General features: G+C 39.3%; 1 protein-coding gene across 2 annotated transcripts in view; it reads right to left on the minus strand.

The window, feature by feature from the left end:
- Positions 1-21,966, minus strand: part of LOC120531047 — a 75,465-nt gene that overhangs the window by 46,168 nt on the left and 7,331 nt on the right. For both annotated transcript variants that reach the window (XM_039756029.1, XM_039756028.1), the window contains exon 4: positions 17,447-17,595. In XM_039756029.1, coding sequence (XP_039611963.1) covers positions 17,447-17,595 — 149 coding nt within the window. The remainder of the gene's footprint in view (positions 1-17,446; positions 17,596-21,966) is intronic.

Here is a 21,966-nt window from a genome sequence, read left to right on the forward strand (position 1 = left end):
TTTCAACATAAAGTGCAGTTTTCTTCTTAAAAAATAAGTCAGAAACATAAAAGGTAATTTGACCAACTTAATCTTTAAACTCTGAGTAACATTAGCCAAAATTATTTTGTACATTAGGCTAAAACAGTGTGATCATTGAACATTTTGTAATTAGATGTATTTAGAATTACTAACGGTCACGGAAGTCCAATGATCCCCAGTAAGAGCCACAAAGTCCGCTTTCTGTAATGCATCTAATTTTGCTTGCTTTTCAGTGTGCACAAAACCATGCTTTTATCAAGGCTTCGCTCGGGTAGTCGAAATGATCAGTCGTAGAGCGCGCTTTATTCCGACTCTAACATTTTTGTAGCTGTGATGTGTGCATCAGTGTAATGGATGTACCAGGAAATCATGCATTGACAAAAGTTCCGTTTGCTTGGAATTGAAAGTGTGATTAAATGCGTTATTTTTAGCGCGTTATGGAGTACATGCATCGAAGCTTCTCAGCTGTGCTTGTGCTAAGAAAGGGAAAATTTTAAAAATAGCGTAACATGATTCTCGTTAACCTAATATTTTTCATACGTCCCAAACCAAGGAGATCGAAGGTAAAATGAATCAGGTAGCGCGTACATACTCAGTACACCCCTCTCGGGAATCGAACCTCGAATGTCGGCGTTAGAGAAGACTCTACAATTAGCCACAGCGTGTGGCTTGTCTATGCTAAAGTATGTATTGTAGATGGGTATATATATACATTTATATATATATATATATATATATATACCGTGTACGCAGTGAGAAGTAGAAGTTATGAAAAGAAAAGGGAACATTTTAAAAATAACGTAACATGATTGTCAATATACAGTAATTGTTTTGTGAGTGTTATTGAATGTTGCTGTCATCAAGGATTTGATTATCATTATTTCTTTCAATCAGGCTCGTATTTGTAGGATGTGTTCAAGTTACATTCCGTGTTTGTCAATCGTTGTAAAGATAAGAGGTTTCATTCATCGATTAGTTCCTTACTGCATCAATAAACAGCTCGTCTTCCTCTTTATCTGTGATGTGACAAACTGCATGCACGTTTTTTTTACGCTGTCTTCCTTTAGCAGGACATTCACTTTTTCCACCGTGTGCTTTGTTTCGCAGTAGCTGCACTTATGAATATGATTGTATGTATAAGGCGCTTCATATTTTTTGCTGCCTTCTCAATTGTGTAATTGGTTTTGTTCAGCACTCTTTGGAACTGTTGCTTTTGTCTGCATGCGTCAGTTCCGTGAGCAGCTTGGTGTTCTTGCATCGAAGGTTCCCAGCTGTACTGGTGCCATCTCGTGTAATGTCAGCTAAGACCCGGCACTTAAAAGTTTCTCTCGCAGTTTCAATGAGTTTGTGCCAAACACCACCCTGACCATCTCATCTTCCTCTGCATAAGCACAGTCCTTCACCCGTGAACATTTACCGGCAGTGTTTGTATTGGATTGCGCTGATGGGCGGCCTTATATGGGCAGGCACTAAATTACAAGCGCTAGTGGCAGCCTGTCTATGAACTTAATTTAATATAAACTTACGGTTCACGCCGTGCTTTGTTTCCGCAGTAGCTGTACTTATGAATATGCTTGTATGCATCATTTGCTTCATAATGTTTTTCTGCCTTCTCAATTGTGAAATGGCGTTTTGTGCTCATCGCTGTTTGGAGTTCTTCCTTGTTCTCTACGTCTTACGTAGGAGGCGTGATGATGTCACGAAACTCCGCCCCACGCCATCTCAACTCAAGACTCCATTACATTATATGGGGAAAAATAGCTTCCAGTTATGACCCTTATGCGTAGAATTTCGAAATTAAACCTGCCCAACTTTTGTAAGTAAGCTGTAAGGAATAAGCCTGCCAAATTTCAGCCTTCTACCTACACGGGAAGTTGGAGAATTAGTGATGAGTCAGTGAGTCAGTGAGTGAGTCAGTGAGTGAGTGAGTGAGGGCTTTGCCTTTTATTAGTATAGATGAAGCCTGAAGTATCAAACAAATACTTTCACAAAAGGTACAAAACTAACACAACAATTGCGCTTTTATTCAAAAATATAACTGCAAAAACAAAAAGCGGCCTTAACATGTGACATTGACACCCATTTATTATGACTGGCTCTGTGGCGCGATAGAATCAGCTGCCGACTTTGAATCAAAAGGTCGCGAGTTCGATCCTACACCACTCCATTTTGAGAAGTAAACTGCTCTTAGTCTTACTATTTTAGAATAAAAACATACACTTGATTTCAGTCTGTAACAGCCGGTCATGTCTGCATGCACTTTTTGTGGCATTACACATGTATTTTTGAGCATGTCCGTGCCAAATAAATAACATTCAACGTTTTGAAGAAATCATTTTATGACACGATTTACCTTTATTTATTTACTTACTTCTAGGGCTGGGCGATAAGGCAAAAAAAAAAATCTAGGTTTTTTCATAAAGTTTGACCGATTCACGATTTCGATTTTTTTTATTGTGTAACTAGTCAACTTAAAACATTACAACAACATGACTTAAGTAACATTCTCTTTATAAGTAACTTGAAAAACCATCTGGTTAAGGAACATTGTATTTTTAATGGCCATGCCATACATAAATTGGTCAACAAGGTGTAAATAAATGTAAAACAAATTCACGAGTTAAATATCTTTGCAGAAGATTTGAATGAAATATGAAAGTAAATATTGTGCAATTTGAATTAAACATTAAATACTTCTGAATATATAGTAAGAAAATAACCATTTTAACCAATGTAAACATTACATCAGTCAACTCAAAAAGTTATGCAAATTTTCAACAGTAAACAAAAAACAAACAAAAAAAGATTTGAAATAGCAGTTCATTGTACTTTGACAGAAATATTGTAAAGAGCTTTCTCCTTCATAACTGCAGAATATGAATCTATAACCAACAAACTCATGTTAAGTGATTGGCACTGTTATTACAAAAGCAAAACAATAATAATCATCATCATCATTTCAGTTATTAATGAAATAACATCTGAATAACTGCGATTTTAATGCTTGAATTATTAATCATACTTACCAATGGCATTGTAAAGACGATGTCCAAAGCACTGAAGATGGGTCCAGTCGTTCATCTTCATTGCTTTGATCATGTTCGTTCCACTGTCAGTGGTCACGACACCTGTCGATCCTCCACAAGCTTCCAAGCGCCAGCGCATCTTTAAGCCCATGACCAATTATTTCCCCAGTGTGATGCGTCAGGAAAATAACATGTCTGAAGGCAAAACTTCGCAGTTTCCATTCTGCGTCAACATAATGGGCTGTAAGGCTCATGTAAGGCTGAAGAGTCGACTATTCCACAGGTCAGTCGTCGTAGAAAAAAAAGATGCCCTTTCAAGCTGCTCCGCTACTTTTTCACGTGTTTCAGTGTACATTCGGGAATAGCTACGTCTTTGAAATATTTGCGGCTCGGCAACTTGTATCTTGGATCAGCAGTGTGTAGCATTTTTATGAACCCTGGCTTTTCGATGGTGTATATGGGAACCATGTCCTTAGCGATATGAAACGCCACAGCATCTGTCATTTCTTTCCATCAGGGCCTTTTGTCGTATGGAGCGGAATTGGAAAATGATACCGCTAATGACATCTGGCGTTTTGCAATTTTAGGTGGACTTTTTGCACTTGGATTTGGCTTGTTTTAATCTCTTAACTTTGAGCATTCTTCCCATTCAGCTTGGTGCCTTTGTCGCAAATGTTGGAATAAATTAGTGCTGCTGCCACTGCCGGTTGAAACCGACTTTCTGCATATTTTGCATTTGACAAAAGTTTGTTCGACGTCTGAACTCTCGAATCCGAACCATTTCCAAACCACAGAGGAAACGTTACTACCTTTCTTTGGCACAAGGTCATCCTGGCGTGAAGAGCCGTCCATCTCTATGATATTATTTCTGTAGCCTATTACGTTCCTTCATAGAGCACTGTACTCACAGGTGAGAGGTTAATTAGGCGCGCCATCATGTGTTCGGAGTCGGACAAGCCTCTTAATTATTCTGCCATAGGTGCAATTACAATGTATCTAATTTTTTATTAAAAAATCGCTATACCTCGATTTAATAAAAAAATTAATCGTCTTAAAACGTAAATTCGAATTAATCGAAAAAATCGCCCAGCCCTACTTACTTCCTAAAGCCTAAAGTCACAAGTAGTGTGCAGAGGGCATGCTCAAAAATGTGTGTAATACCACGAAAAGTGCCTACTGACACTTTAGTATGCAAACAATGGTATGTGCATTCTTGCTCCGATGTAGAAGGGACCTGAGTTTACCTCTGTTACAGCGCGTCTATGTGAAAACAGCAGTGTCAGATGCAGGGGTGGGGTGTGTTTGGGCTCGTGAATGTGGCTGAGATAATAAAACTGTCTAAAAAAAAAAAAACAAAGCTAACCTTTACAAGTATTATAAATTACACCGACTGTTACAGACTGAAATCAAGTGTATGTTTTTATTCTAAAATAGTAAGACTATGAGCAGTTTACTTCTCAAAACGGAGTGGTGCAGGATCGAACTCGCCACCTTTTGATTCCCAGTCGGCAGCTGATTCTATCACGCCACAGAGGCAGTCATTATAAATGGGTGTCAATGTCGCCTGTTAAGGCTGCTTTTTGTTTCTGCAGTTATATTTTTGAATAAAAGTGCAATTGTTGTGTTAGATTTGTACCTTTTGTGAAAGTATTTGTTTGATACTTCAGGCTTCATACATTATATAGTGTGGAGGTTGACCCGGACACAGACAGGCAGACACCATCATTGCCTCCCAAACACATGTTTATTCACAACTATTTACAATAAGTGCACCACAAAACCCCCTAAGTCCCCAAATGTCCTGGCCACACAATGTCTTTCTCTCACTCTCTTCAGGCCGCCTCCTTGCCTTCTCCAGCTCAGTCCTCTCCGTTCCTGACTCTCACTCTGAATGAAGGAAGGCGGCCCCTTTTATCCACACCTGGATGAGCTCCAGGTGCTCCCCGGCAATCTCCCGCTGACACGCCCCAGTGTGGCGGAAGTGCCGGCTGTTCTCCCGGAAGCTCTCCGGGTGTCCCTGCTTCCCTTTCCCCCAGCACTTCCTGGTGTAGTGAAAGTGCTGGGGTCCAGGGTCCCCAAGGCATTGGGGCGCCTCCTGGCGGTGACCACGGGCCCCTACAGGGTGGGGCTTCCACATACTGAAACCATGGCCCCCAAAGCAACCAGGAAGGCGGCCCCCACATGATCCCTGATGGGCAGACGCCCACTTCCTGTCCTCCAAGGAGTCCCAGCCGGGTCGTGGCCCCTGGCACCCTCGACAATAGTTTATGCCTACATTTTGTCATCTACTAATAGAATATAAAAAACATTTCTGTTTTAACAATGTGTTTACACAGATTACTGTAGAAACGGAACAGACATGAAATGTGTGTGTTCCAAACAACGATCTATTATTTCCACTCTAAAACTCCACTTCACTCCCAGAAAAATCAATCAAGGCATGAGCTGGGAGAAGTTTGTGCACGTTCTAAGTCAGTGGGGGGATGGAATAATCGGCTGCTTGCAGCCTGATTTTTATCAGCACATTTAGATGACAAAAGACGCTGGTGGAGAGCTGTGAACGATTTTAAAAAGTGATTTAAGGTGGGACGGATTTACGAGTTTTTTCATAGGCTCTGGTAATTCTAGTGTTAACCTATTTATTGTATAAAATGTCAAATCACTGGGCTAAAGTGGAACATTCTGTAATCCCATCATGAAGTGTAAACTTTTTTTTTTTTTTTTTTTTAATAAACAGTTTTTTTTTTGTGGTCTACTAGCCAGATGCTCTTAGTGGTGCCAAGATTGAGTTTAAAGCAACAGGGGGGGAAATTATGCTTGTGTGGTGGTCATTTTTGAACTCAGAACTGAACTTTAGAAACGTCAACACTTTGTAACACAAGTGAACAGAATAACAGGTTTCAGTGGTGCTAATGTAGATAGAAAATGTTTTTCTAATAATCACTACTATAAATTGACTAATGAGTTTACCATTAGGACACTAATGGGGCTTTGCAGCTAAATGTGAATAATAAATAAAAAGTACAAAAAAAAAATCAGCGATTTTGAGCAGTAATAGCCATTATACACACAAGTGCCTTGGATATATTTTAAATTAAATTAACTGTATCTTGATAAAAAAGGTATGAATTACTATGAAAAACACAAATATTTCTGGATGCACCTCAAACTTTTGACTGGTACTGTATATTGGCTTAAATTACAAGTAGAGGAGTCAGAAGTCAGAGTCGGTGGTACCATAAATTGAGGAGTCGAAGTTAAAGGTTTTGTGTACCAACTCCAGAGCCCTAGCCAATAGCATGGGAGTAAGGTGGAGTAGCAACTATGCCACAAGTTTTTGAATGCCTGCAGTCTTGTTAATCAGGCCCAGAAGTGGTATTGTACAAAACTGATAGATGCTTATTTCTAACATTTATTCTACAATCACGTACATGACTTTAGTAATTTTCTCTAAGCCAAAGAAAAGCATGTCAGGTCATATTGAATATCAAAACAACAATGATCACATATTTGAAAATTGATAGGCATGTTTGTAAAACGTTTCCCATGAACAGACTGTTAATCAGCAACATTAAACTGAACAGCTGAGGCGTCTGTGGAAAAGCATCCAAAAAAAAATGACTGGAGCAGAGGTGAATGCAAAACTGCATCTTGCACCATGACATCTCACCTTCACACACTGTATTGTCAAGTCAGTGTGTTTTTTAGCAAAAATAATGTTGTTGTTTTCCACCTGTCGAATATGACAGATCTTGTTTTCTATGACTTTTTTTGCTCAACAAATTTAAATTCATTTTAAAGGGAAGATGTTACCATGGAAGTAATCCAGGAAAAGAATTGCAGGAAGCTGAATACATAGTAAGTAACAAAAATAAAATTTTCTTTGTTTTTCTTGTAGTGATTCTTCTTACCATTAATTACATCACCCACCTCTCATTAAGCACTGGCTGGGTATTAAGGAGCAGAAGAACAAAGTATGAAGTGTAATGTTTTTAGTGGACGGAGTAGAAAAAACAGGTTAATACAAATTAAGCATTTTTTTAAGCTTCAGAAAATATAACACAGTCACTAATTCATGGTTATGATTCTGAGTCATGATGGAAATTCGTTGTGCAGCAAGTTCCCAAACATTTACGTGAATTTGCCGACTTCTCAGCAAAGCAAACTGTGTGTGGTTTGCTCATCATTATAACACAGCTTATCATGTGGTTGTGCAGGTCACCAGTAAAAGTTGGTAAGATGTACACACAAAAGCACAAAATGAATGGAAATGGTATCAAAGTAAATAGTGCAGTATGCCTCTGCTATTGGCAGCTGCTAAGTATTAATATGCAACATATATGAACATCTGGCAATGTTTTGTTGAGAACTATGTTTTGAGTTAAAACTCAGGGCAAAGACTTTCCGAGTCTGTGGTCATAAAGCTTACGGAGCCTTTTCTGGACAAAGGCAGAACGGTAACAACAGACAGCTTCTTCACAGCGATTTCACTGGCTAACAGACTGCTGCACCGCAACACAACTCTGCTTAGCACCATAAGTACAATGGGACTTCCAACCGCAGCTAAAAGTCACTTCAGTACGTGAGCAGTTCCCCACACTAGTGTTTAGATCTGGTAGTGCCGTGCTGGTGGTGTATCCACCCAAAAAGAAGAAGGCTTTAATTTCAGTCTGTAACAGCCAGTGTAAAGTTTTGCTACCTGTAAAAGATATCGCTGAAGAGATTTAAGCACACAAATAAATGCTGGTGAACCACATCTTCTTAGTATCTTGTTGTTACTTGAAATTCTTCTTATTCAGTTTTATCCTTAAATAAAAGCACACTTGTTTCGTTATACCTTTGTGAAAGTGTTTATTTTATATTCCATTAACTACTTAAATGAGATTGATTCTGTCTCTCTCGCGCACACACAAACATTCATACATGAAAATGTCACTATTTGAAAACGCTATGCCATTTGAACACGAGTTGTCATTTGAACATGTTTTTTTTATCAATCTTGCTATGTTCAATATACACACATTATATACACATCCACCCTGGGGGCGGCGGGGTGCACTCTCTCTCTTTCTAAGTCTCCAACAGATCTTTCCCGGGAAATCCGGCCAGGAGCTGGTGCCTCAGCTCAGAGCATGTCACTTTCGGCCCCAGCTCCAAGGACGACATCACTTCCCCCAGATTCCCTATAAAGCCTCACTCCCCTCCTCTGGATTTCAGTTGTTTTTGACTCTGTCTTGTAAACTAGTCTTTGTCTTAAAATTGTTTAATTTTGCAGCCAGGAACATATTATATGGGTGGCTGCCCCAAACCTTTACCATGTCTGGAGTTTCACTGTGTCACAGTGGCGTAGCCGACAGGATGCTGTTCCAGAAGAAACTGGGACAAAAGTATACCAGGTAGGAAATTACCGGGTTGAGATTCTGGATGGGGAGTGTGTTGGGAGGTCAGGAAAGACTCGGTATAGGGTTCGCTCCAAAAAGACAAACCCGGGCTTAAGTCTTACCAAAAGAAGAGGGTGGAAGGGACCCACAGATGTAAGCTGGTTGCTGGTGAGGAAACGAAAAGGGCTTATTATACCCTCTCGGACAAGAGAGCTGAGCCACCCATCGGGACCAAGGTCCCTGGTAAAGATGGGCTTTCCTCAGGCCAGCTGGTAAAACTTGCTCCAGAGCGCTCTTGACCTCAGACTGGGGTGACGGTTCATCTTTCAGAAGGACAATGACCCTAAGCACACAGCCAAGATATCAAAGGAATGGCTTCAGGACAACTCTGTGAATGTCCTTGAGTGGCCCAGCCAGAGCCCAGACTTGAATCCGATTGAACATCTCTGGAGAGATCTTAAAATAGCTGTGCACCGACGCTTCCCATTCAAATGTGAATACTTTCCGGATGCACTTCACAGCGCATCACTTTTTCCATATTTTCTTATGTTACAGCCTTATTCCAAAATGGTTTAAATTCATTTTTTCCCTCAGAATTCTACACACAACATTCCATAATGACAATGTGAAAAAAATTTACTTGAGGTTTTTGCAAATTTATTAAAAATACGGCTGTAACATAAGACAACATCGGTGCATGCTTCTAATGAGATGACAGATGGTGTTGTGGGGGATCTCCTCCCAGATCTGGACCAGGGCATCACTGAGCTCCTGGACAGTAAAAAGCACAGGGCACCAGTGGTGCATCTGCCAATTCTGGTATTCTATGGCGAATGCCAATCGAGCTGCATGCTGCTGGGCAGTGAGCTCAGGGCCCATTAGAGGACATGGGGCCCTTGGGTCACCCTCATGAAGTCTTTCTGGTTGTTTGGTCAGAGACATTCACACCAGTGGCCTGCTGGAGGTCATTTTGTAGGGCTCTGGCAGTGCTCATCCTGTTCCTCCGTGCCCAAAGGAGCAGATACTGGTCCTGCTGATGGGTTATGGACCTTCTATGGCCCTCTCCAGCTCTCCTAGAGTAACTGCTTGTCTCCTAGAATCTCCTCCATGCCCTTGAGACTGTGCAGGGAGACACAGCAAACCTTCTGGCAATGACACGTATTGATGTGCCATCCTGGAGAAGTTGGACTACCTGTGCAACCTCTGTAGGGTCCAGGTATCGCCTCATGCTACCAGTAGTGACACTGACTGTAGCCAAATGCAAAACTAGTGAAGAAACAGTCAGAAAAGATGAGGAGGGAAAAATGTCAGTGGCCTCCACCTGTTAAACCATTCCTGTTTTGGGGGTCATCTCATTGTTGCCCCTCTAGTGCATCTGTTGTTAATTTCATTAACACCACAGCAGCTGAAACTCAAAGTGTCTCTCCAAGATGATCACGTCTCTACCCAAGATTTTTTTATATTATATTTTCAGACGTCCCACTGTGTATTCAATTCTAACATTTTTACTTCCTACGTGTAATACTTTACATTTACTTATATTAAATTTCATCTGCTACAAATCTGCAAAAGTTTGCATGTTGTCCGAGTCCTTATTTAATGATTCAATGGATTCCAGATTATCTAACAATACACCTAAGCTTGGTCTCATCTGCAAACTTAACCTGCTTTTTACTTATATTCCAATCCAAATCATTATGTATATTAAAAAATAGCAGAGGCCCTAGCACTGACCCCTGTGGAACACGACTCTCAACATCGGCCAATTCTGATAGAATATCTTGTACCATAATCCTCGGCTACCTGTGTATGAGCAAATTTTGCACCCACCCACAAACACCAGTTTTTTCACTTTGATATCCAACTTCTCATGTGGCACTTTATCAAATGTTTTCAGAAAGTCAGGATAAATAATGTCATATGTTCCATATAGTCATATCCTTTTGCATCTTCCTCATAGAATTCCAGCATGTTGGTGAAACATGACCACCCTCTTCTGACTGTGCAGTAAAACTTCTTTTCCTACCATGTAGTGCTCAAGCTTATCCTAAGAAAGTCCTTTCATTAATTAACCTGTGATGCACGTTAAGCTTACTGACCTATTGTTAATTGGATCTGCCCAATCATCCTTTTCAGATAACAGTATAATATTTGCCATTTTCAAGTGCATCGGATTTTCCCAAGTGCGCAGTGACTTACTAAAAATATGCATCAAGGGTTTATATATGTACTCTCTAACCTTCTTATGAACTCCAGGGTAAATAATATCTGGTCCTAGTGATTTGTTTGATTTCAGCCTGTTTAATCTAAGCAGTACTTCTCCCTGTACAATTTCCAAATCACTCAGTACCTCCTTTGTAGTCCCTTTTGCCGCTGGGAGGTTATCTACTTGCCCACTTGTGAAGACCTTAGAAAAATGTGAGTTTAGAGTATCTGCTATTTTACTATATGTATTTTTTAATTCTAGTTTACCTTTTGCCTTATCTGCTATATTCCTCTCTTACACTAGAATTACCAAAGCCTACGAAAAAAAACTTGCAAACTGGCTCACCTTAAATCCATTCACACCTCTCCATCAGCACCTTATGTGATGTAAATGTCGATAAGCACAAGCAGCCTACTATCCCATTCCCCCACAGCAGCAGAAAGGGCAAAAAGCTCTCCTAGCTCAAGCAATGTTCATCTGGAAGTGAGGTACCGGGGGCTGTATAGTGTAAATAATATATCGTTATTTGGAACACATGCATTTGATGTGTGTTCTGTGTCTACAAAGATCTATGCAAATTACTTTAGCTGCAGGTGGAAGCTCCACGCAACTGTTGTTATGGTTCTGCCTGTGTCCAGAAATGGTTTCATATACTTTATGAAAGTCTTTCTCCCGTGGGGCGAGTGGCATCTTTTCCTGAATAAGATCAAAAACAGTTGGCGCAGGCTGCGACAGGAATTTCCACCTGCAGCTAAAGTCACTTCAGTACACATGTATTTTGTGAGCATGCCTGTGTCGATCAAACACAGGAGGCTCTACAGTTTACTTGTGACTTTACTCTGTGGGAAGATAAGTAAATAAATCAAGGTAAGTAATATTCAATCTGGCTTTTATATAAGTAACATAAAAATGTTTTTATATAAAGACCATCACGAAACATAATCACAAACTGGACTTTGCCAATACCTTGGCGAGCTCTATAAGCCATGCTGTTTCGTTGAAGGACAGGTGTGGGGAAGACTGACTGGCAGGATGACGCCAGACCTACTACTACATCCAAACGGTACCATCTTTCTCCTTTATGCTTGGTGCAGCTGCATTGTTCTTATATGTGAGTGGACTTTCTTGCGGGGAGGGCTTTATTTCTCTTTATCTGAAGTAGAACCCTCATCCTCATCCTCATCTGAGTTCACCTCTGTTATAGCACATCTTTATTTGAAAACAGCAGTGTCAGATCAGGGAGCGCATGAATGCAACTGAGAGAATAAAACTGACTAAAAATCAAACAAACAAAAAAAAAAACACTTTACAACTACCATTGATTTAAACAGGCTGATACAGGCTCAAATTAAATGTATGCTTTTAGTGTATAATAGTAACAATAAGAGCAGCTCATTACTCAAAACGTTTATTTTTGGATGCGGCAAGGCTTGAACCCGTGGCCTCTTGATTATGAGTCAGCAGTTCTTACCGCTGAACTACCAAATCAGTTGTGACATCAAAATACAATAACCCGATTTCTTTTTCTTTGGTTATAGTCTTGAATAAAAGCACACTTATTTTTTTGTACTTGTACCTTTTGTGAAAGTGCTTATTTGATATTTGGACTTCAGTCTTCACACATTATAAACTTCATGTCAAAATTTTGTTGTTAGTACTAAAACACGAAAAATGTTTGTCTTTTAGGTATGTGTTCAACATTTCTTGCATTTCCTGCCATCCTACACTTACATAGATCTTTGTAGACACAGAACACACATGAAATGCATGCGTGCCAAATAACGATATACAGTGGTACCTTGGTATACGTCTGCTTTGGAATAAGTCCAACTTGGTATATGTCCTGTTTGGACACGGAAAATTTTGCTTGGTATACGACCTTTCTTTGGAATATGACTTGCGTGCTGGAACACCGCGCACTACCCTTGTTTACCTCTCTTGAGACAAAGCCACAACTGCCCACGAGAATTAGTACTCCAGTTGCTAGAATTCAGTGAACAACCCGAGTGCTACCCTGGTTTACCTCTCTCTAGACAAAGCCACGACTGCCCATGAGTGTCAGTACGCCAGTTGCTAGCATTCAGTGAACAACTCGCGCTATAACTCTTATGTGAATTTTCACATAATTTTCCATTTTTTTGCATAAATTTGAATTGATTGTTGAAAAGTATGAAGGTGGCATGCGTATCTGGGACTTGGCTGCTGCATACTGGAACGGATTAAGGATGTATACCGAGGTACCACTGTATTATTTAACCTATACAGTTTCAGATGCCTCACTCCCAAATAAACAAGGCTTGAGCTGAGAGAGTTTTTTGCCCTTTCTGCAGCGGTGGGGGGATGGGATAGCAGGCAGCTTGCTGCTTGTGCTTATCGACATATTTACAAAATAAAAGACGCCGATGGAGAGGTGTGAATGGATTTGAGGTGGACTGGGATTATGAGTTTTTTCGTAGGCTTCATTAATTCTAGTGTTAATGAACCCTTAAATTGTTGCCCTCATAAATAAGAACTTTTCAATCCAGAAAAACTTGATTGCTGGGTATCCACTGCTAGTTAATTTCTTACTGTCCTGTCTGCTCCTACAGCCACTTGTGCCTAATCAGTGCCTCTGCCTCATGAAGTTTTGGGGTCAGAGCACACGGTCAGCTATTTGTACAGCACCACAGGACCAACTGCTGGTTAAGAGCCTTGCTCAAGGACTCAACGGAATAGCATTCCTTCTGTCACTGTCGGATTTGAACCAATGCATTTTTTTCTTTTTTAACTAAATGAAAATTTGAGACTTTATGAAAAGAAAGGAAGTCTAATTTCCTAATGCTCATTTAACATCTGCTGTGGAAACTAAACTGTCTTGAAGCAGTTAAACTATAGGTTGTATCTGTAAACTTTAAAACTTCTTTCAATTAGTTTACATTTACATAATCTGTGGCAGGAATAAGAACAGTTCCTTTCAATCAGAATCTTAGATAATGAATGGTAGTCAGTTATTGATAAAATCAATTCCTCTTCAATCTCTGCAAAGCATGATGTGCTTTAACTGAAAACTGTACATCACAAAAAAGTCTCATAATGATTTGAAATGTTTTATGGAAAGTTCACTAATTGTTAATGCTGTAATAAAAGTTGCCTGCCTTGTAGGGCTGGGCAATATTGACCAAAAATCCTATCTCGATATTTTTTAGCTGAATGGTGATATACAATATATATCTTGATATTTTTTTCTTCCCATAAAGTAATAACAAAAAGACGGTTCTTCCACACAGGCACTTTTATAAACATACAGCCGAAGATGTACATGAGAAATGGCTCACAAATAAACTATTGGTATATATTAAATAATAATGCTCCTTAAATAAAATAAAATAATGTTCTTTTCCTGCACAACAAAAGACTCACAGATGTGCAATTAAGAAAATGTAAACAGAAAAGATACAGAGCAAAAATAACAAAAGGCCAACTTGCTCTTTAAAAAGTGGGTTTCCACTGAAGTAGAGAGCTCTTTCTTTACCAGAGTGCTCCTTCTGTGTGTAGTCCTGTACAAACATCTACTACTTTGTGCAAACATGTAACAACAAACAAAACAAAACAGGTGACAACTTTCTTACACAGAGAAATGGCCCGGGTGATGTGGGCATCATCCATACCATGTCCTGGAACATACAAAATAAAAACTTTTAAAATCACTTTCATTTTTATGTAAAGAGGCAGATCATTCAAAGTTAAATTAACATCCATCCGCATTTAGTAGTGATGTAATGATATAGTGATATAAGATTTAACTACGTGTGTTAGCTGTGTTGTGTAATGTGTAACCTACAAATGGTTTTAGTTAAACCATTTTGGTAAAAATCACGAGAAAATGGGTAAAATGGATGTATATTTTTAGACCTTTTCAATCTCAAACACTTCTGAATTTAAAATGCATCCCAGTCTCTTCTTAAGCGGAGTGGTGGCTCTGGTGATAAGGATTTGCTGGCAGTTGCTGGTTCGAATCCTGCGACTGCCAGAAAACTTCTTTAGGTACTTGAGCAAGACCCTTAACTGCAATTATTTCATTCTGGATATGATGCTAACCTGCATCTGGTCCTACAAGTGGCCCTCCAACTTTCAAGGAAAACTTGGGGGTTGGTGGCGGAATTGGCACTCTAGCCACCGTAAAAACCTTCACGCAGCTCCACACAGAGTTGCATGGTTCCGTGGCATCACCCGTTGCACGTCATGTGTGACAGGTGTGGCCATGCGCTGTACAGAGCGCATGCTCCCCTTCCCTTTCCTGTCTCTTCTAACACAAGCATATACACATTCCAATAGGGCTGATAGTTTATGTAACAAAGTTTCAATTTCATAAGTGTTGGCTATATAAGCATAAACATTTCAAATAGATTATCATGTGGTCAATGGGCATATTTAGCTCTGAAGTGGTTCTATAAAACTTGTTACTTAAGTCTTTTAGGGCGGACAGAGTGCAAATAAAAGCTACAAATGTTAATAAAAGTCACCATTATGTTATATAGGTAGACCCTCTTTGCTTAGAGGACTGTTAGACTCGTTGACTTGACGTCAAATCCTTGCATGTGTGTCAGTAGCATAGAGTACACAAAGTCTAGAATGGCATCGACATTGGGCAAGAGAGTGAAGTGAATGTGCAAAGAAAAATGCTCAGTGGATGACATTTTGCATATATTTTATTATTTTGAATTGGACTTTGGCTTGTTGTACTATGATTTGGAGCAAGTGATATGGAGATTGAGATCTGAAACGGAAGTGAGGTACTGGCAGCAGCTGCTGCTAGATCTCCAACATGCAGCGACAGCAAACTGCATGCGGCAACCAACTTTTTATGTTGATATATGTGAGAAACTATTGCTTTGTGTGCTTTTTACAAACTTGAGTCTTTTGGAAAAATATTCAGCCCTGGGTGAAAAGGGAAAAAAAAAAAACAAAAAAAAAACAGTGTTATGATAAGCCTCTGCTTTAGTAATGTTGCCCGACTTCTCACTTTTTCTCTCATAAGGCAGGAGTTTTGCAATGTGGTCTGTTTCGGGGCAGTAGGCTAGGAAGGCTTCAATGTGGGTCTGGGCTGAAGCACACATTTTCACACACTCTTTGTACTGCACTTTATGGCACTGTTGTAAATGATGGAAAGATCAGTAGCACTCAAAGCTTTTATCGGGACATGCTTTCTGTATTCTGCACAGAATGCATTATTCTGCTGTTCATCTGACACTTTAAACCTGAACCATGTTCAAATAATTGAGCCATTGTTTTTCTTTTTACCAACCAGCTCTTCTTTAATAGCTTCCTTCGTGTCTTTATCAGTCTCAGTCCTGAGGGGTGAGTTGTGTTCAGAGAGGGAAAGAGGTGTTGTGCGAGAGACAAACGGGGAGAAGAGGAAGGCAAACTGTATGAGAATAATTTCAATGCAACATAGACTCGATATAAATGATATTGTCTCAACCTATATCTCATATGAAAATGTTGATATTTTTTAAAAATACGTCATGTGTATATATTGCCCCGCCTTACTGCCTCACTCAGTCATATGCTTAGGATATGACTCATATGCAAACTTTATTATAATTAATATTTTAATATGTTTATCAGAAAGTCTTTGAATCACAGTAATCCGTAACAAACCCCTGATGGCAGTACTCAGAGTAATACTGGATCACTGTATAACTGATTTAACACTACAGTAAATGTGGCACGTGGGAACACTGCTAAACTATATGCCATAACTCAGAGTGAGCAGAATAGCCCATTTTACTTACAATTTGATCAAATCAAACTCACTTTGAGGAATGGTCCAAAATTTCCATACACTGTGATTGAGAGTTGTTAATATTGTTTCTAATTAAGTATGCTCAATTTTTGCCAACCTTTAGGCTGACCTAATATGCCTGATTGTTTATTTCATATTAAACTGCCACACTTACTGCTTTCTTGATTTGAACAAGATGTTTCACTGTATAGGGCGGCACGGTGGCGCAGTGGTAGCGCTGCTGCCTCGCAGTTAGGAGACCCGGGTTCACTTCCGGGTCCTCCCTGCGTGGAGTTTGCATGTTCTCCCCGTGTCTGCGTGGGTTTCCTCCGGGCGCTCTGGTTTCCTCCCACAATCCAAAGACATGCAGGTTAGGTGGATAGGCGATTCTGAATTGGCCCTGGTGTGTACTTGGTGTGTGGGTGTGTTTGTGTGTGTCCTGCGGTGGGTTGGCACCCTGCCCAGGATTGGTTCCTGCCTTGTGCCCTGTGTTGGCTGGGAATGGCTCCAGCAGACCCCCGTGACCCTATTCGGATTCAGCGGGTTAGAAAATGGATGGATGGATGGTTTCACTGTATGTCGGTTAGACTTGTAACTCATGTGTTGTAATGTAGTCTATAAAACTAATTAACATATACAAAAAAAAGATAAGAAATGTGTCTCAGCTAGCTGCAAGTTTTCCCATCTAAACATTATACTGTGTATCAAATGAAACCCAACTGCTAATTCAGAGGCTTGCTCTGAAGCTGTGTAGGCATTCAGGAGTTAACATTCCGGTAAACTTGTAAAATGCATGTTTTTAAATAAGGTCAAGTAAACATTATCATTCTGTTATTAAAAAGGTTCACTTCTCACAAATCATTTTTTTCAATACTGTAATTTGTTTAGCTGCATCATTTCTCTAGAATAACAGTGGCTGCTCTTGGTTGTAGTTTTACTTGTTTATCTACAGTACTATACTGTATATAAAGTATTCTGATTTAACAGTCATTACAATAAAATGTAACTTATTTTTTTTACCTGCTTTACTGCAAAGGAATAGACTTACCAAAATAAGGCTGTTGTTTTCCTTGTACTGGCTAACAAAAAAATTTGCAATGGATCGAATCATGACCACCAGCACACTGACAACAAAGGCAATAAGTTCTTGGTGGTTCTCCTGCAGGACTCCTCGTGTGATATAATAGCAACAAAAAACTGTAAGTAGCAAATAAATAATATTCAGAAAAGGAAAACATATATATTTGTTATTTTCTCATTGATAGTAGCTTTACATTTTTATGATTTCTTTGCAATCAAGAAATACAGTTTTAGAAAAGAACTTAAAAACCTTAATTTAATCTTAACCTTAATTTGCCTCTTTATAGCAAACAACCTCTTAGTATATTTCACAAATATAGATGTACAGAGCAAACTGCTTGCACATTATTTTTTATTTTTATGTATACATGCACACACACACACACACACACACACACACACACACACACACACACACACACACAGACACAGACACACACATTTTCCTTTTTAAATAAAGGAACCACATTTGGGAATACAATAACCATTGTGCCAAAATGGTGAAAACAGCCATAAAATATTCTCAAATGATTAGCAAGCATACTGTTTCATTTTCCTATTGTGATTAGTTATTTGGGTACAGTAATGTGCAAATCAACATATTATATTTCACTTTCAGAATTATAAAAGTTATTAACCATAAACTTATTCACCACATGTGACAGAAAAAAAATTGCCAAAAGAACACATAAGAAAAGGCGCCCAACAAACCTAAATTACAATCTAAAAATGATTGTGGAACCAATTATTATTTGATCTGTTTGTAATCAACTATTATATTACTATATGTCTTTGAAATAAATATTCTGTTTCGCTTCACTATTTTCTAATATCTATTTCAATTGACTAATATTTTTTTTTCCAATTAATACTTTTTTTTTTTACATACTTGATTGCTGATTACAGTATTCTCATTTTTGTCCATAACCTGTCCACATAATAAATGTTAGGTGAAAGTTTATGTGAATACTGTACACTAGCTACATAATGATTGTTAGATTCTATAGGTGTAAGCTGCAAACAATGTATTTAAGTAGTTTCTTTGACAAATTATGTATTTTGTGAAAGACACTATATAGTGCACGACCCGGCACAGACTTACACAGAGGCACATGTAAAACACAACAAGACCTTTATTTTCTTCACCTGTGGGGCACGTCTTCCCCGTGAACCCCACAGGCAATACACAGTCCCAAAAGCACTTAAACCACAACACATAACCCTTCTTCTGGCACCACCACTCCTCCCAGGCAATCTTGATCTCTTCCTCCCAATTCTGGCTCTGAGTGGTGGTTGTCAGTCCTTTTTATAGCCCACCCGGAAGTGCTCCAGGTGCTTGATCACCTGTTCCTGATTGCACTTCCGGACGGGGCTGTAGAGTTGTCCAAGCTGGCTCCAGGATCCATCCAGCACCCCCTGGCAGCCAACTTAGATGCCCACAGGGTTGTGGAGAACTCCATCTCCCATGGAACCCTGCGGGAAACTAAGGCACTATTGTCAGCCAGAGAGGCTGCCACCACGCATCCCGGGGGAGGTACTGAAGAGCCCACGGCAAGTCAATGAAACTTCCAAGTAGGAAATTGCTTCCTAGGGAGCGTAATTATTTGACTATTGAAAAAGAATGATTGGCAATAAAATGGGTTATGGAAGCGCTTTGTTATTATTTATGGGGACGAAATTTCACATTAGTGACAGATCACGCTCCACTTCAGTGGTTATACCGTCAGAAGGAAACCAACTCTCGTCTCATGAGATGTTTTTGGGTTTGCAACCATACAGCTTTACAGTGAGGCATCGAACCGGCTCTGAACATATTAATGCTGATGTCCTGTCACGCTTGTTTGAGCCTGGTTTGGAATGTTGCTTAATTCACGAAAATGTGAATAAAGCTGAGGGAAGGGGTGTGAGCTGGGGGGCTGATCGCATCCCTACAGGTTAAAAAAGAGGCTGAAAGACTTCTTTCACATTACTCCCTTGTAGCTTGGCTTACTTGCGGCTAATCTATTGCGAGGTACTTCGCAGAATTAAAAGTCTGAACAGTTCCTAGCACTTTTTGATTGATTGTTTGCCTTTGTTCCTCTTCAAAGGAGTGCGCGTCAGGAGCAGGGAAGGTCAGAGAGAGAGAGACATGTTTGCATTTTTTTTTAATTGTGAGATGGTACTGTTATCTAGGTCTTGTCATGGAGCAAGTTTAAACTTTTGAAAAAGAGACATGTTTGCTTGCAGTGTTTGAATAAAGTTCCTATCTCTACAATCTCCTGTGTTTCTATGCAAATCTGTGATCAAAGCGTGACAATATCAATACATATTATATATATATATATATATATATATATATATATATATATATATATACACACATATTATATACATATATATATACACATATATATATATATATATATATATATATATATACATACATATATATATTATCTATACTAATAAAAGGCAAAGCCCTCACTCACTCACTCACTCATCACTAATTCTCCAACTTCCCGTGTGGGTGGAAGGCTGAAATTTGTCAGGTTCATTCCTTACAGCTTCCTTACAAAAGTTGGGCAGGTTTTAATATCGAAATTCTGCGCGTAATGGTCATAACTGGAAGCAGTTTTTCTCCATTTACTGTAATGGAGATGAGCTTCAACGCCGTGGGGGCGGAGTTTAGTGTGACATCATCACGCCTCCCACGTAATCACGCAGTACATAGAAAACCAGGAAGACCTCAAAAAAGTGCTGAAGAAAACATGCATTATATAATTGAGAAGGCAGCGAAACAATAAGAAGCGGCGGTGACATATACAACCATATTCATGAGTTCTGCTACTTCGGAAACAAAGCACGATGTAAACCTACACTTTAAATTAAGTTCATAGACAGGCTGCCGCTGGCGTTTGTAATTTAGTGCCTGCCCATATAAGGCCGTCCGTCAGCGGCAATCCAATAGCAAACTGCCACGGGTAAATATTCACGGGTGAAGGACTGTGCTTATGGAGAGGAAGATGAGATGGTCAGGGTGGTGTTTGACACAAACTCAGCGAAACTGCGAGAGAAAGTTTTAAGTGCCAGGACTAAGGTAACATTAAATACAGCCATGGACATAGCGAGATGGCACCAGCACAGCTGGGAACCTTCGATGCATGTACACCGAGTGGCTCACGTGAACTTACGCAGTGCACAGATAAAAAGCAACAGTTCCAAAGAGCGCTGAACAAAAACCGAATTACACAATTGAAAAGGCAGCAAAAAATATGAAGCGTCTGATACATATAAGCATATTCATAAATCCAACTACTGCGGAAACAAAGCACACGTTGGAAAAAGTCAATGTCCCGATAAAGGAAGACAGTGTAAAAAAAACCCGTGCATGCAGTGTGTCAGGTCTCAGATAAAGAAGCGACGAGCTGTTTATTGATGCAGTAAGAAACGAATCGATGAATGAAACCTGTCATCTTTACAGCGATTGACAAACACGGAATGTAACTTGAACACAACACATCCTACAAATACGAACCTGATTGAAAGAAATAATGATAATCAAATCCTTGATGACAGCAACACTCAGTAACACTCACAAAACAAATACTGTATATTGACAGTCATGTTACGTTATTTTTAAAATGTTCCCTTTTCTTTTTCTAGCTTTTTTAACACACTACTTCTCCGCTGCGATACGCGGGTATATATATATATGTATATATATATCCCGATCTACATACTCGAATAATGAATACTTTATTCGCCATCAATGATTGTTTTGGTAAAGCCATACTCAGTGTATTCATTAGATGAACGGTAAAAAAGTAAGAGCGAGGGGAGGATGACTTATTGAGGCATGCAGGCTGTAGTGCACGTCAACTCTATCTGAATTGCGCGATCACATTTGAAAAAATATATCTTTTCAAGTTCTATTTAGTCCATATGTGTCAAACTCAAGGGCAGCGGGCCACATCCGGTCCGCGTGTAATTATATCCGGCCCGCGAGATCATTTTATATACTGTACTAGCAAAATACCCGCGTTCAGCGGAGAAGTAGTGTGTTAAAGAAGCAATGAAAAGAAAAGGAAACATTTTGAAAATAACGTAACATGATTGTCAATGTAATTGTTTTGTCACTGTTGTGAGTGATGAGTGTTGTTGTCATATATATATTTACACACACACATAAACATATATATATACATATCTATACATATACACATATATACATACATATATATATATATATCTACATATATACACATACATATACATACACACATACATACATACACACACACATATATAAACATATATACATATACATACATATCTACATATATACACACACAGCTATTTCGTATCAGTGCAATACGCTGCTTGTTAAAACGGATAACTCCCGCTCTTACGTGCAAGTCTGCGTGGATATTATGAACTATCGTATTTGTTCAAGTTCTATTTAAATTTTAAATAGAAGGAATTTTTATTTAGTCGACAGAAATATCTTTG

Source organism: Polypterus senegalus, chromosome 6 (assembly GCF_016835505.1).
Source record: "Polypterus senegalus isolate Bchr_013 chromosome 6, ASM1683550v1, whole genome shotgun sequence".
NCBI classification, from domain to species: domain Eukaryota; kingdom Metazoa; phylum Chordata; class Cladistia; order Polypteriformes; family Polypteridae; genus Polypterus; species Polypterus senegalus.